A 15,103-nucleotide genomic window follows, 5' to 3' on the forward strand; every position below is an offset into this window, starting at 1 on the left:
CCCCAAGCCCCGGTAGCAGTCCCTTTTTGTTCTCACATGGCCCAGCCCTGACCACGACTAATCTACCTTCTGTCAGTCTGGATTTGCCTATTCTGGAGATTTCATGCAAATGGACTCTAGCGCTGCGCAGACCAGGCGCTTTCCAAATGCTCAGCCCCCACGATGGCCAGCGGCCTCGGGATTGGACGCGAGGGCTGGGCGTGCGCGGGGCGTCCAATCGCTCTCGAGCATCCGGAGGAGGCAGGTGGAGGTGGAGGTGGAGGTGGAGGTGGAGGTGCTGAGCTCGCGGGCGGCGGCCGAGGCGGTGCAGTTAGGCGGCTGGGCGGGTGCCCAGGCACCGGCATGGCTGGATGGTGGCGGGCGCTGCCGCGCGCGGCCCAGCGCTACCCGTGGCCCACCAACGTCCTGCTCTACGCCGGGCTCTTCTCGGCCGGCGACGCGCTCCAGCAGCGGCTGCGGGGCGGCCCGGCAGACTGGCGCCAGACGCGGCGCGTGGCCACCCTGGCAGTGACCTTCCACGCCAACTTCAACTACGTGTGGCTGCGCCTGCTGGAGCGCGCGCTACCCGGCCGCGCGCCGCGCGTGGTCCTGACCAAGGTGCTGTGCGACCAGCTGTTCGGAGGGCCCATCGCCCTCTCGGCCTTCTACGTCGGTGAGGGGCCAGGGCAGGGTCCAGGGGACCGGGGTACTAGCGGGCCTGAGTGCCGAGATTAGGGTACTGGAGGCCCAGAAGGAGGTTAAAGGACTGAGGGGGCGGAGGATCGTTGCGCACTGTTGCAGGGACGGAGCACTGAGGCAGAAGCGGGTTGCTCTGGAGGTGGGGACCAGGTTTGAAAGCCCTGGGGTGAGGACTGGAGGCTGGGAACCCGGGCTGAGGTGCCTGGGACTGGAAGTTGAGGTTTCTCAGAGAGAGGAATTAGGGAAGCCTGGGAGCTGGGGAGTCCAGTGGGCCAGGGATCAGAGCAGAGGCGGTTTGGGCAGAGTTCAAGAGTGGGGCATAGGTTTGAGGTCCTTTCCTTAAACCCCAGCAACTGCACTCCCTGGAGGCTGCTGGAAAATTCATGCTCTGGGTCCAACACACCATCAAAGTGCTAGAGGACCCAGAACTGTGGGAAGCAGAGCAGGTGGAACCTGTAGCTGGGCCTAGTTGCCCAGAAAATCCACGCCCAGGGTCCTAGTCCTGCTTTGGTAACAAGATTTTCCATGGGGGTCTCACTCAGAATTTAAGGGGACTCTATACCTGCAAGGAAGCCTTCTCTTCAGAAAATGTGCCAGCAGGTGGAAGGTCTGACTTTGGCGACCCTTGCCTGACCACCAAGAAATACAGAAGGGGTGGGTGGGTAGCTTATGTAGCCTCCATCCGGGCAGGTAACTGGGGAGGGACACTCATTTCTGAAGAAAATCTCTACAGTTTGCAACCTAACCTTGGTACTGGGAGTCACAAATTCCCTCCCAGATTGGGAGGGGACCTCTCTCAGTGGCTCAGTGACTCTTAAAACTGGTTGAGAGCAGGGAGCCACCAACTTGAGGAAACATCCCTGCCCCAAGGTCTTATTTAGGGAGGCCAACAGTAAAAACAGAACATAATCTTCTTTCAAAAACCAGATAAATTGCAGCCCAGCTTGGTGGCTACAGTCCCTACAGACGGCACAGGAATCATCAAAGACCTGGTTGCCTGTTGGAGTCTCAGCAAACCTCTGGTGGATGGGGTCAGTGGGATGGGGAGACTAGACAGCCTGAGAGCAGGGGCCTCCTGATTTTATTGGACGATCTGTGCCTGGTCCCACAGTGGGCCTTCCCAACCAAGTTTGCAAATAGGTTCCTGTGCCTGTGAGTACAGTGGCCTTACACTGGTGAAGGGGGGGTGGGTGGGTCAGGATTTGATTTAATCTTCAACCAATGAAGCAGGTACTCTCCTTATTCTCATCTTACAAATAGTGATTCACCCCAGAGACCACATCTTTGGGCTGTCAATCATGTTCTTGATCTTGAGACCCTGATGGTGAGCTGTTGTCTGTCTGAGGTCAGAAAAAGCTAAGTCTCAGTGGTTTTGGTCTTTTGTGATTGAGGCCTGAGGGCCCTGGTAGAGACTCCTGCTCAGATTGCTGCTTTGCTTTGGTTTTTGATTTCTCCTCCATTTTCCCTCTCTTCATGTTACAACAAAGAGGGAAGGCAGGAGGGGTGAGTTGGATGCTTGTTGAAGGTGTTACTTGGAAATTGCCTAAGTCTGATGATGTTTTGTGCCAGGACCACCTTGGGGAGGCAGAGTACTGACGGTTTTGAGGTCTGGCTTGGAATTGGACAGCTAGGTTGGACTCCACCGTTATTAGCCTCCCTAATCTTTTTTCCTTCTTTTAGCCTTACCTACTTTGGAGAATTGTTAGGAGGGTCAGGTGAAATGGTACACAGGAAGTGCATAGCATTTAACTAATGCTGGGCAAGTGGAACACAGTATTACCAATATTTTTTTGCTGGGTTTTCTTTTGATTCTTGTTCTAAGAATCTCCTGCAGTTGAATAATAAGTCTCTGATTTCCCCTCCTTGGTAATCAGGGTTGGGGGAGAATTTTTAAATCACACTGATTTTTATACCCTTCCTAAGAGAGTCTTCCCATCCCCAAATTTCTTTCCAGGGATGATGAAGTAGTTTTCAGGAAGGTTAAATTGATACCCTGCATTAAATAATACCCTGATTAGAATAATACTAATGGGAAATTTGTAGTTGCTAGAATATCCAGAGTCTACCAGCCTTTTTAAAATGAATAACATTAGGGTAGTGATGTAGCTCAGTGGTAGAGCATGTGTTTAGCATGCATTAAAAAAAAAGAAAAAAAAAAGGAGGAGCTGGGGTTGTGGCTCAGTGGTAGTGCGCTTGCCTAGCATGTGTGAGCCACTGGGTTTGATTCTCAGAACTGCATATAAATAAATAAAATAAAGGTCCATCGACAACTAAAAAATATTTTTTTAAAAAAAGGAAATTTAAAAATTTTCAGCATTTCACAAAATGTTTGAAAACCTCACTGACAGGTTCATTATATTAATGCTACTTTGTATGTGTGTGTGGATTCTTACCATTTTTTTATTGAAAAAAATTTGTTCTGCTATAAACTGTTATTCTAACAACTGTTATTCTAACTTTGTATTTGCCATTACTTTAAAATTTATCTAGTTTTTTTTTTGTACATGGGATTGAACCTGGGGCCTAGAACATATTGGGCAATCGTTGAGCTAATCCCCACACCTTTTTATTTCAAGACAGGATCTTGCTAAATTGCCCAGGCTAGCCTCAAACTTGAGATCCTCCTGCCTCAGGCTCCCTAGTGGCTGGTAGTATAGGAGTGTGCCACGGGGCTGGGCCACCATTTATCTAGTTTTGAAATGAAGATTATGTTCTGTTTTCACTGTTGGATCAAAAGGAATATATTGAGTGAGTGATTATGGCTGGTTACTTTGAATATGGGAATGGAAAACTTGAATAAGAACTGTTTTACAGTAATATTTTACCTGGATCTGTAAAAAAAAAAAATTAAAAAAAATTTTTTGTACCATGGGTTGAACTCAGGGGCACTCAAACATTGAGCCACATCACTAGCCCTATTTTGTATTTTATTTAGAGACAGGGTCTCACTGAGTTGCTTAGTGCCTCACTTTTGCTGAGGCTGGCTTTGAACTTGTGCTTCTCTGCACCTGGCTAAAAAAAAAAAAGTTTTTTTTCCAGTGCTGGGGATCACAGCCAGGGCCTTGTACACAGTAGTCCAGAAACATTCCATTCAGGATTGGAGCAGAATTTTTAAATTACACTGATTTTTATACCCTTCCTAAGAGAGTCCCCCCATCCCCAAATTTCTTTCCAGGGATGATGAAGTAATTTTCAGGAAGGCTAAATTGATACCCTACATTTAAATTTTGATTAGAATAATACTGAGGTACACCCCATCCCTAAAATTCTTTCTGTGTGTGCTTCTGTACATAGGTATGAGCATTCTTCAGGAAAAGGATGACGTACTTTTGGACCTGAAACAGAAATTTTGGAATACGTATAAGGTAAGACAGGTTTTTGAAATTGTATTTGCAGATTTTTAACATTAAGTACGTTTTAGTAAAACTATTTTTAAATTAGGGTTCCAATTTGATTGGTCCAGTATCTCTATCAATACTTTGACAGAAGTCTTGAATTTTTTTTTCTTTCTCTTTTTTTTCCCCAGGACTAAGGATTTTGAACCCAGGCCCTTGTGTATGCTAGGCAAGTGCTCTTCTGCTGAGCTACGTCCCCAGCCCTTTTGATTTTTTACTGGGAAACCAGATCTCTCTAAGTTGCTGGGGATAGCCTCAAACTTATGATCCCCCTGCCTCAGCCTCCCTAGTTGCTGGGATTAAGGCACACATTAAATATTTTCAAATTGTTGTTTATATTTTATTTTTTCTTTCTTTATCTTTTCGTGGTGCTGGGGATCAAACCTAGGACCTTGTGCCTGTGAGGCAATATATCCCCAGCCCTATGTTTTCTTTCTTTCTTTCTTCCTTACTTTCTTTCTCTTTTTTTTTTTTTCCTGCAATGGGGTCTGGCTGTGTTGCTCCAGCTGGTCTCAGACTCCTGGGCTCAAGTGATCCTCCTGTTAGCTGGGACTACAGCCGTGCACCACTGTACCTGATGGGAATTTGTTCTGACAGCTGACTGGGAAGAGACTTAGGGCTGTCTTTGCTTCTCATGGGTAGAAAAGAATCTCTTTAATTTAGTTAACATTCATGATGATCGGGGGCTTTATCATATTTCTGATCATGAGTGATCACAATTTATTTTGTAAATTTCAGAGGCTATCTGCAAAGTAGAAATTGGAGAATGTGAGTGGCTTTAATGAAATTGTTCCCACATTCAGAGCCAGTGTTTCCAGTTGTGCCTTCTGCTGAGTCCTTGTGAAAAGAACCTTCTTAATGCCACAGAGGTATTTACAGAGAAGGATGATGTTTCCCAGGTTTCTCCCTAGGCTTGGAGCAAGTCTCCTGCTGTGCTGTTTGCTCAGTACAAATGCATACAATCCAGCCCCGCACACATTTCATTCATTTATTCAATAAAAATCCTAAGGCTTGGCAAAATCAGGGATATTTTTCATCTCTTGCCCAGAGCAGGTTTGATTCTATTAATAACAATAAGATAAAATTTCAGAATTCCAGAATATATGCAGACGGGCCTCATGTTTCAGATGTATTTAGTTCTCCATCAAAAGCAGTGTCAAGGGGTGAGGGATGGAGCAGGTTTCTGGCTGGAGCAACCGTATGTGTAGTGTGTCTTCATATGACATAGGACATGGAGGAAGGGGAGCCAATCAGAGAAAATAAGATAGGTTCAGTTTGGGAAATGTTGAATTTCAGATACTTTGGTCTATTGTGAGGTTTCTACTACACAGAAGAGAGTTCAGAGCTAGTGGTATTAGACATGGGAGAAATTGGCTGCAAACTGGGCTCTTGATTCGAGTTTGATCAATGAAACTAATAGTACAAAGTGTTTGCAGTCAGAAGTATTCACAAAGAATCCGCCACAAAGGGCTATCTTGACTCCAAGTGGTAGTGTGAGTATTGGTTGTAAAGAAGCCACTTCTCTGCCCAATCCATGCTCTTTCTTTCTATATTTTTTGGTGCTGGGGACAAAACCCAGGGGCACTTTACCACTGAACCACATCCCCTGCTCTTTTTATTTTGGGACAGGGCCTTGCTAAGTTGCTGAGGCTGGTCTTGAACTTGTGATCCCTTGCCTCAGCCTCCCCCCTCATGGGGATAATAAAGGGGGATGCCACCACACCCCACTCCAGTCTGTGTTCTTTAGATGGAAATGGGAAGGATGTGACTACTATATTTGTTGTTCATGTATAAGTAGTCCTTGAGCCTTTTGGTTTGTTTTTTCACTTTGTGCACAGAGGGCATGCAATTTCAGTCTCCTTTCACTGGCTGCAGTATTGGGGCTCAAATGTATTCTCTCTTAGAAGTCAATCTGAGCTGGGCACAGTGGTGCACACCTGTAATCCCAGCAGCTTGGGAGCCTGAGGCAGGAGGATCAAGAATTCAAACCCAGCCTCAACAAAAGTAAGGCACTAAGCAACTCAGTGAGACCCTGTCTCCAAATAAAATACAAAATAGGGCTGGGGACGAGGCTCAGTGGTTGAGTGCCCCTGAGTTCAGTTGTTGGCACCAAAAACAAAACAAGTCAATTTGATATTACATTCTTCTCTTGTGTAGTTTATAGTTTTTGTATAGTTGCTAAGTTGCTGAGGCTGACACTTTGAACTTGTGATTCTCCTGCCTCACCCTTGCCCATGCCTGCTGGGATTAGAGGCATGCACCTTCATGCCCTGTTGGACACTGATTTTCTTTCTTTCTTTTTTGGTACTGGGGAGTGAATCCAGGAGCGCTCAACCACTGAGCCACACCCCCAGCCTTTTTTTGTATTTTTAAATTTAGAGACAGGGTCTCACTCACTGAGTTACTTAGGGCCTCATTAAGTTGCTGAGGTTGACTTTGAACTTGAGATTCTCCTCCAGAGCAGCTGGGATTATGGGCATATACCACCACACCCATCTGCCACTGATTTTATTGACATAACATGGTGCCATCAGTGCTCAAACTTTGGTGTCTAACATCATTCCTTATAAAAAAAAGAATGAATGAGGACTCCTTAAAGAAATGACTGGTTCCAAGACTAGGGAAGGGCATGTACAGGGTACAAGGTATTAGTTAAGCCTGGAACATCTCGTTATACCAGAATGTAAGGAAGTTTTGTTTTTTGTTTTTTTAAAATTTAGGATTGAACCCAGAAGTGCTTAACCACATCCCCATTCATCAGGGACATTTCCTATTTTCTGAGCCTTTTGTTTTTCAATCTATTATGACCTTGCTATCTCTGAAGAATTCTTCAGGACTGTAGAATACAGGACTGTATTCTTCCCCAGCCCTTTTTATTTTGAGACAGGGTCTCACTAAGTTGCTGAGGCTGGCCCCAAACTTGGGATCCTCCTACCTCAGCCTCCCAAGTTGCTGGACTTACAGGCATGCATCACCTTACCTGTCAGGAAGTAGATTTTTCAAAAAGAAAAAAAAGGTGCAGCACAGCACAAGGACATAGGAGCCAGCTTGAAGGGCCTCCCACTGGCTAAATCTGGGGCACTTGAGCACCAAAAATAATTAATCAGAGTAATGGATTATAAAACATAGAAAGAAGTAGGAAATCCTGAGTCCATACGGATAATAAAGAGAGAAATACCTGGGAGAGCAGAATGCTGAGCAGCAGCGGGTCAAATGGGGGACTACTGCTGGGGGTGGAAGCTTACCATGTGGCAGCCCATCACAACAGGACAGTGGGTCAGACAGAATCAACTGGAGGCAGAGAATCCACCCATAGGGAGGAGGATATCCTGAAGGGGAGGGGCTCCTGTTTGAATGGTCTTTGGTGCCTCCCTACAGGTTACATTATTGCTACCCATGATAGTGTCAAGGGTAAAAGAAGGGCAACTGTACAGTGGCAAAACTGGACACCACGAGCAGTGATCAAAATGAACATCTCTGATCAGTGGCAGGTGGGCATCATGCGCCTTCTGATGGGATAACTCGAGGACATGACACCACCCACATGCAGTGTTCCAGCCAGGAATTATAACCCAAATCTAATCATGAGGAAACACAGACAAACCTCCCCATATTAAAATATTTGTTTTTATTCTAAGAGAAGGCAAGACTTTACTCTTCAGAGATAGCAATGTCATAATAGTTTTTTTTAATGTCCCTAATCAATGGAACTAATGGGACACGGCAAGTACATGCAATTCCTCATCCTAAACTAGATCACGTACCATAAGGAAAAGAAATGACATGAAGGGACTGGGGTTGTAGCTCAGTGGTAGGTCACTTGCCTTGCATGTGTGAGGCACTGGGTTTGAATCTCAGTGCCACATAAAAATAAATAAACAAAGATATTGTGTCCCTGAAGGCCCTTACATGGCCAATTGGAAAAATGGGATATGGACTGCCACCCCCATCCAGTGCGGGCAGCTGAACTAAAGTCACTCGTGTGAATTCGGGGTGTTGCAAAATACCACACAGACACAGAATACCTTTTATAAGCTTCAGGACGGCTTTCTCTGGCTCCTGGCCTCAGGCTCCACCAAAGGGGGACAAGAGAAGGTCACGAGAGGCTGCCAGAGAGAGAGAAAGAGAGAGAGAGAGAGAGAGAGAGCACACACTTTGGAAGTGGGCTTTTATTTGGGGGGACACTGTTTCTTAGAACATTCTATCCAAAAAAGGTAGAAGGGGTAGGATTACAAAGGAACAGGTGAGTGTAACTTAGCCCCCGTGGGTGACACCTACTCCTGGAGCCACTCCTTGTTATCCGAGCTGGGGTAATGCCCAAGTTACTGTGACCTGGCACTACTGTGCCCGACTGAAAGCAATAATTCTCAGAATCCCGTACATCAGGACTTAAAGGCACGTCATCCAGGGCGGCTCCCACAATGGACAATATATAAAGCATGGTCATTGGTAACTTTATTGAAATTGATAACTATATAACCTATAGAATTGTGGTGATATAAAAGAACATCCTAATTCTAAGGAAATAGATACTTAAGTATCCAGGGGTAAGGGGCAATTCTGTGTACAGCGTCCTCTCAGATGATCCACAAAACCATATCAGACAGATGCATGCATGCAAGTAGCCTGGAGAGGGGCGTGCATGGGTGGGGGCACGGAGGGATGGAGGCATGGAGCAGCAATTAATAAAGCAAATGGGACAAAGTATTAAAAAAACTAGGTGAATTTGGGTAAAGAATACAGGAATGTTCTTTACACTATTCTTTCCTTCCTTTCTTTTCTTTTCTTTCTTTCTACCAGGGATTGAACTCAAGGACACTCAACCACTGAGCCTCGTCCCCAGCCCTATTTTGTATTTTATTTAGAAACAGGGCCTCACTGAGTTGCTTAGTGCCTCACTGTTGCTGAGGCTGGCTTTGAACTCTTAATCTTCCTGCCTCAGCCTCCCTAGCTGCTGGGATTACAGGTGTGTACCACTAAGCCCAGCTTACTTAGACTATTCTTGTTAGTTTTTGTAAGTTTGAAATTATTTCCATATATATATATATATATATATATATATATATATATATATATATATATATATTTAACTATAAAAGGTGAGCCAGGAGGCTGAGGTTGTAGCTCAGTGGTAGAGCACTTGCCTGGTGTGTGAGAGGCATTGGGTTCAATTCTCAACACTGCATATAAATAAATAAATAAACAAACAAACAAATAAATAAATAAAATAGAGGTCCATCAACATCTAAAAAAAAATTAAAAAAAGATGATCCGGTGCAGTGGCTCAGACTTTTAATCCAGGTGACACAGGAGGCTGAGGCAGGAAGATCACACAAGTTCAAGGTCAGCCTCAGCAACTTAGTGAGGCCCTAAGCAACTTAGTGAGATTGTTTCAAAATAAAAAAAATAAAAAGGGCTGGGGATGTGGCTCAGTGGTTAAGCACCCTTGGGTTCAATCCCTGGTACCCTCTCCCCCCCCCCCCCAAAAAAAAAAAGAAAAAGAAAGAAGTCAAGCCATATTTGAATGGGTTTAGCCTTCGAGAATTATTTTTTGCTACTTTACAAAAATACTTTGTTAAATTCTCAAATGGACATATACTTTAAATATAAAATATGTATTACATGTAATATATATTAATGTAAAAGTACATAGTATATCTTTGGTTTGCAACTGTTTAGTTTAGAAACTTCAGAAAATATAAACAAGTAAAAAAAGAAAGTACGCCTGAAATGGGAACAGTCAAGGGGCTGGGGATGTGGCTCAAGCGGTAGCGCGCTCGCCTGGCATGCGTGTGCGGCCTGGGTTCGATCCTCAGCACCACATACAGACAAAGATGTTGTGTCCGCCGAAAATTAAAAAATAAATATTAAAAAAAAAAAAAAGCTTCATGGAGAAGTACAATTTAAAAAAAAATGGGAACAGTCAAGAAAGAAAGAAAGAAGCGAATAGAGAAAGAAAGAAAAAAGGAAGAAAAGAGTAATCTGAATTTAATCGGCTTAGTCTGATACAGTGTACCACCTGGGCATTTTGTCTTCCTCATATTTCTTGTTCTTTTATAGAATTGTGTGTGTGAGATTGAAACAGCATTGTAATCAGGTTTTTCCTTATTCCAGACAGGTCTGATGTACTGGCCTTTTGTACAGGTGAGTTTCAAACTCCTTGGAACCTCGGGCTGGGGTGTAGCTCCGTGGGAGGGGGCTTGCCTGGCATGTCTGAGGTCTGGGGTTTGATCCCTAGCTCTGCCAAAACAAAACCCCAAATAGACAAATAAACAAAACCACTCAGAATGCGAACCCTGCCTCTGACTTGTGGAGCCCTTACAGACTCTCTCTGTTCCAGCTAACCAACTTCGGCCTGGTTCCCGTCCACTGGAGGACAGCTTACACTGGACTCTGTGGTTTCCTCTGGGCCACCTTCCTCTGCTTTTCCCAGCAGAGCGGCGATGGCACCTTGCAGTCGGCATTCGCCTTCCTTCACAGAAAAGAGGCCGATGTGGGAGGAAGGCGCCCAGGGAAGTGAGGAGGCAGGGCCCCCCTTAATGGGACTACCTTTTGTTCCCAAAGTGCACTGAATTCCCTGCAGAGAAAGCATTTCATTCATCAGGTCTGAGCTCCATTTTGAAGAATCGCACTTCTGTAGACCCAATTGCTTTTAAATGATCCATGGTTCCTTTAAATTTCATCCAGAACTTCTCTCCCAGTTCTACTCTGAAAATCCTACTTCTCTAAAGCTTTTGCTTTCCTGGTATTTTGGCTAAAATTGACTACAGTGGCAAAAGGGCATTTTAGAATTATTAATATTTCTGTTCTAATATTTTAGTCCTGTTGAGTTCAGAGACCCCAGTGCTACTTGTTTATATCTCTATTTTAAAATCTCAGGTTGTCTCCTAAACACTTTTGGATCAGATTACTTTTTATATCAAATATAGTCCTGACAGTGCATTTCTCCTTACATAGAACTCAATCAAGGAGAAGACTGAATAATCAGATTTCCCCTCTGAAATACTCTAGAATAATTATTATGCTGATGTTTAAATTCTATAAGTACACTTTTATCATCAAAAAAGAATAGAGTATGATGAGCATTCCAAACAATATTTTATTGATGTATTCTACTTTTATATCATAACATCTAAGTATATTTTTAGTTAATGTTTTTTACTTTTGAGCATATTCAATTGACTAAAACACCCCTTTTCCTAGTATGTGAAATAAAATATTTGTCTTCTTAGTGAACTATATTGAATGAAAGTTCTAAAAAAACTAATAATTTTTCTTCTCTGAGAGGAGAAACTTGAGTCCATACTGTACCAGGGAAAATAGTTACCCCAAATCTCACACAGGTGTTTTGTTTTTTCTTCTTGAAAGCTCCCTGGGTCAAATTCAAGGTCTTGCTCATGCTAACAAGCACTGCTGAGCTACACCCAGCTCACTGATGTATTTTTAAGATTCAGTGCTTTAAAATTAATATGTATACTTTAAAATAGGTGTGAGAAACTTGAGCCTGTCTTTCAAATTTATCCAGTATGTCTAACCTCAACACCAGCAGGTTTAAAAATTATGCGAATAACTGGGTATAGTCATGTGGACCGGTGTCCCAGTTATTCAGGAAGCTGAGGCAGGAGGACTCCTTGAGCCCAGTTTCAGCCACTTTCACTCAAGAGTTACCCCACAATTCTGTTGCTTCCAAAGGCCTGTTTCCCAATTTTCTAGATGTGAAGCCCTGAACTCTTTTTTTCTTTCTTTTTATTTTTGGTACTGGAGATTTAACCCAAGGTGTTTTACCACTGAGCCACATTCCCATCCATTTTTGTTTGTTTGTTTTCTATTGAGAGACAGGGTTTCACTAAGTTGCTTAGGGCCTTGCTAAGTTGCCCAGGCTGACCTTGAACTTGTGATTCTCCTGTCTTAGCTGCCTGAGTTGCTGGGATTACAGGGTCTGCACCACCACACCTTGCCCCTGAACTCTTTTTTTTTTCCCCCTTAAAACTCCTAATTTATCTTGAGAATTTATATTTAAGATCAATTTAAGAATGTATTTGTAAATTTTTAAGCCTGTGATTTGTACAACTTGTAATATGTTTACATAATTCTTAAACATGTAACTTTTAAATATATATACTTTATTTGAATTAATAGATGTTGATATATTTTACATTTGGACAATACTAAGAAAGTTTCTAGATGGTTGAATTCTAAAACAATTTGTTATTTGCATTATTTCAAAAGTAGTTAATACAACAGAAAAGCCATTTGTTAACACAAAGCAAATCGTGTCATCAAAAAAGTGTATCCAGGATAATTATAATTAAGTACTACTCGTCAAAATTTTTGGACATCTAGTTTCCATCTGCAGTCTCCAGAGATCTGACCCTTTCCATAAAATTGAAAAATGGAGTCTTGGTGCGGGGCTTGGGGTGTGGGGGGTGGTAGCTTTCTTTCTCTGTGAATGGAGATGGGGTCTTGAAGGAGAAAGTATAGAGAAATAAGTATTTAGGGGCTGGGAGTGGGACTTGATGGTAGAGCATTTGCCCAGCATTTGGCTGGGTTCGATCCCTAGCACTGCAAAAATAAAAAAAGAAAGGAAAGGCAAGAGGAAAAAATATACGTAGTGTCTAGTGCAGAGAGAAATTTCCACTGACCATTTCTCAACTTTCAAAAAAATGTAGGTGCTTTCATCCAGCTCACCTGTAGTTAAAAGTCATTCATAATTTGCACCTTATCAGTCTTTTTTGTAGGCAAATTAATAGAAGTCACAGGAGAGGTTGGGTATGTTTAAAATCTTCTAGCAAGTGTGACCGGCTTATCCTGCGACTTCCATATTTTTTCTCAAAATCTGTTCAGTTGGGTAATTTGGTGGATAGAGTAACTGATTATTTGTCTGCTGTAATGTCAGTAAATTTGGTAGTTATGGATCACACTGAATTTACTTCAGGGGAAGGAAGCTTTGGGAAGATTTAATTATTACTAGATGTGCAATGATGCTGTTTGGGCCAGAATAAGAAACTGTTTAATGAATGAAAGAAATGAAACCTACTAAAAGTTAGGGTTCAAAGGGGGAACATTTTCATTAATGGCTGTAATTTTGGTTTTTAGTGAATCGAGGAAAAAATTATTCTATCTCTTTCGGATTAAAACCCTAAAAAGAAATTTTACTTTGGCATTTTGGGTTGTGTCTCAATAGGGCCTTCACGTTCACTGTGTAGCTACACTTGACCAAATTAAATGTGGATAGTCTCCTTAATAGAGACAGATTACCGGGAATAATTTCTAACCCATGTGCCATCACTACATATTTTATTTGATTACTGTTTTTCTTCCAAAGTCCATCATCTTTTAGTATTCATTTGCAGCTATCCAAAAATATTTTTTGCTACATGGGTAATTTACTTGTAGTTCATTGAAATTTCATGTGAATTTCTTCAGAGTGTTTGCCAAAACAAATTATGGTCTAGAACAACCATAATATAGTTTAAGAGGCAGCTTTCATTTAAAATTAGGTTCATCTTCTGAGAGTATTAAAAGTTAATGGATTTCTGTGCCTGAAGTTTTTGACTTTGGATTGACTTCATTTAATCCATTGTTACTCATGAGCTTTAGAACTAAATTGCCGAAAATGCAAACTATTGAAATATTTTCATTTAATATCGTTGGCAGCCCATAAGTGAAAAGGGAAATCTGGAGTTTAAAGATAAAGAGCATATGAAGAGATGTGAACAGAAGAGAATAATTAATAATATTTTTGGTTCACATTCATTGAAAGCTTGTCTTTTTCTATTTTTGGTGTGTCTATCTTTCCTTAACTGAATATATATTTTTAAGAATTTTATTTTCCTTAACTGAATCTTTATTCATGCATCTCTTCCTTGCTCTGGGTGGACTCTCCACCAAAGCCCCCCTCTCCAGGGCTGGAGGTGCGGCTCAGCATGTGTGAGCCCTGGTTCTGTCCCCAGCACCCGCAAAGAAAACGCCCCAAACAAAAACAAAATCTGGATTGCACACCTGTCTCTGTTGCCAGTACTTGGACCATTCGAACACTCCAGGGTGGTAGAATAATGTCCCTAAGGTCAGGGGTCAGTACCCTAGTGATGGGGACAACCATGCATTAGAGAAGGTGGTACCCCCCTCCCCTCTCCTTCCTCTGGGTGCCCCCTATCTCTGGCTGTAGTGCTCTCTCTTTCAAATTAGTCCTCGCTTCTTTTCCTTGCTCTCAAAACTCCTGTTCTCTTTCCTTTGGCTGATTTCAGCTACATGTTCCAAAAGTAGTCTTATTAAACTATTTTACTGTGATGTGTAGAAAAGCCTTTCTATATTATTTTTTTAATTTGTTCTTTTTAAATATTTATGATAGTAGAGTATATTTTGACACATACATGCATGGAATATAACTTATTCTAACGAGGATCTCATCCTTGTGGTTAGATTTTATTTTGTTATTGCTAATACAAACTTATCTTTGGATGGCTTTTCAGGAACTCATTCTTTGGGGAGAGGGGAGTTTATATTTTTTTGGCAGAAGACTCCTGGTACACTTTACATGATGCCATCCAATTTCTGTTGGATGAAAACCAGCCTGGCAAAGATCATTGCCATCATTGTGAATTTTTAGCAAAGTCTAGTCATTCTCTGTTTGAGTATCTGTCTTCCCTACCAGACCATGAGCTTGGAGGAAGAATATATTTCTTATTCATATTTGTATTTGAGAGGTTCTGCACAGGGTGGGCAGAGAGCAGAAACTCAGCAAGATTGTGAATGAATTTATGTAGTTTGTGGATTGTTTTTTCTGTCTAAAACTGAACGGATCACCCTTTCACTTTCATCTCCATATGCAGACAGCTATACTGTGTTAATCGCTGTACAGCCCTGACTTTCTCCAGCTGTAGCTCCCAGGGCCAGACAGTTGTTCTCTTGGAGGTGGAAATGGCTTGTGGGATTTGGATCTACAGCCCTGCTTGCATGTAACCCTCAGAAGAGCAACTTTTCATGTCTCTCCCCATCTCTACAAGACCAGGGTGTTGGTCTTTAAAAGT

At 42.5% G+C, this 15,103-nt stretch overlaps 1 protein-coding gene across 2 annotated transcripts; it reads left to right on the forward strand.

Annotated features, from left to right (window-relative positions):
- The first annotated feature begins 342 nt into the window (after nucleotides 1-342).
- Nucleotides 343-10,771, forward strand: Mpv17l (MPV17 mitochondrial inner membrane protein like). Of its 2 annotated transcripts, XM_071605333.1 has the most exons (4): nucleotides 343-652; nucleotides 3,973-4,043; nucleotides 10,188-10,217; nucleotides 10,414-10,771. In XM_071605333.1, the coding sequence occupies exons 1-4, from the start codon at nucleotides 343-345 to the stop codon at nucleotides 10,591-10,593; spliced, it is 591 nt and encodes a 196-aa protein (XP_071461434.1). In that variant the 3' UTR covers nucleotides 10,594-10,771. The 2 variants fall into 2 exon arrangements, with proteins under 2 accessions (XP_071461434.1, XP_071461435.1); XM_071605334.1 differs by lacking the exon at nucleotides 3,973-4,043.
- The last annotated feature ends 4,332 nt before the right edge of the window (nucleotides 10,772-15,103 follow it).

The sequence above is a fragment of the Marmota flaviventris genome, chromosome 19 (assembly GCF_047511675.1).
Source record: "Marmota flaviventris isolate mMarFla1 chromosome 19, mMarFla1.hap1, whole genome shotgun sequence".
Lineage (NCBI taxonomy): Eukaryota > Metazoa > Chordata > Mammalia > Rodentia > Sciuridae > Marmota > Marmota flaviventris.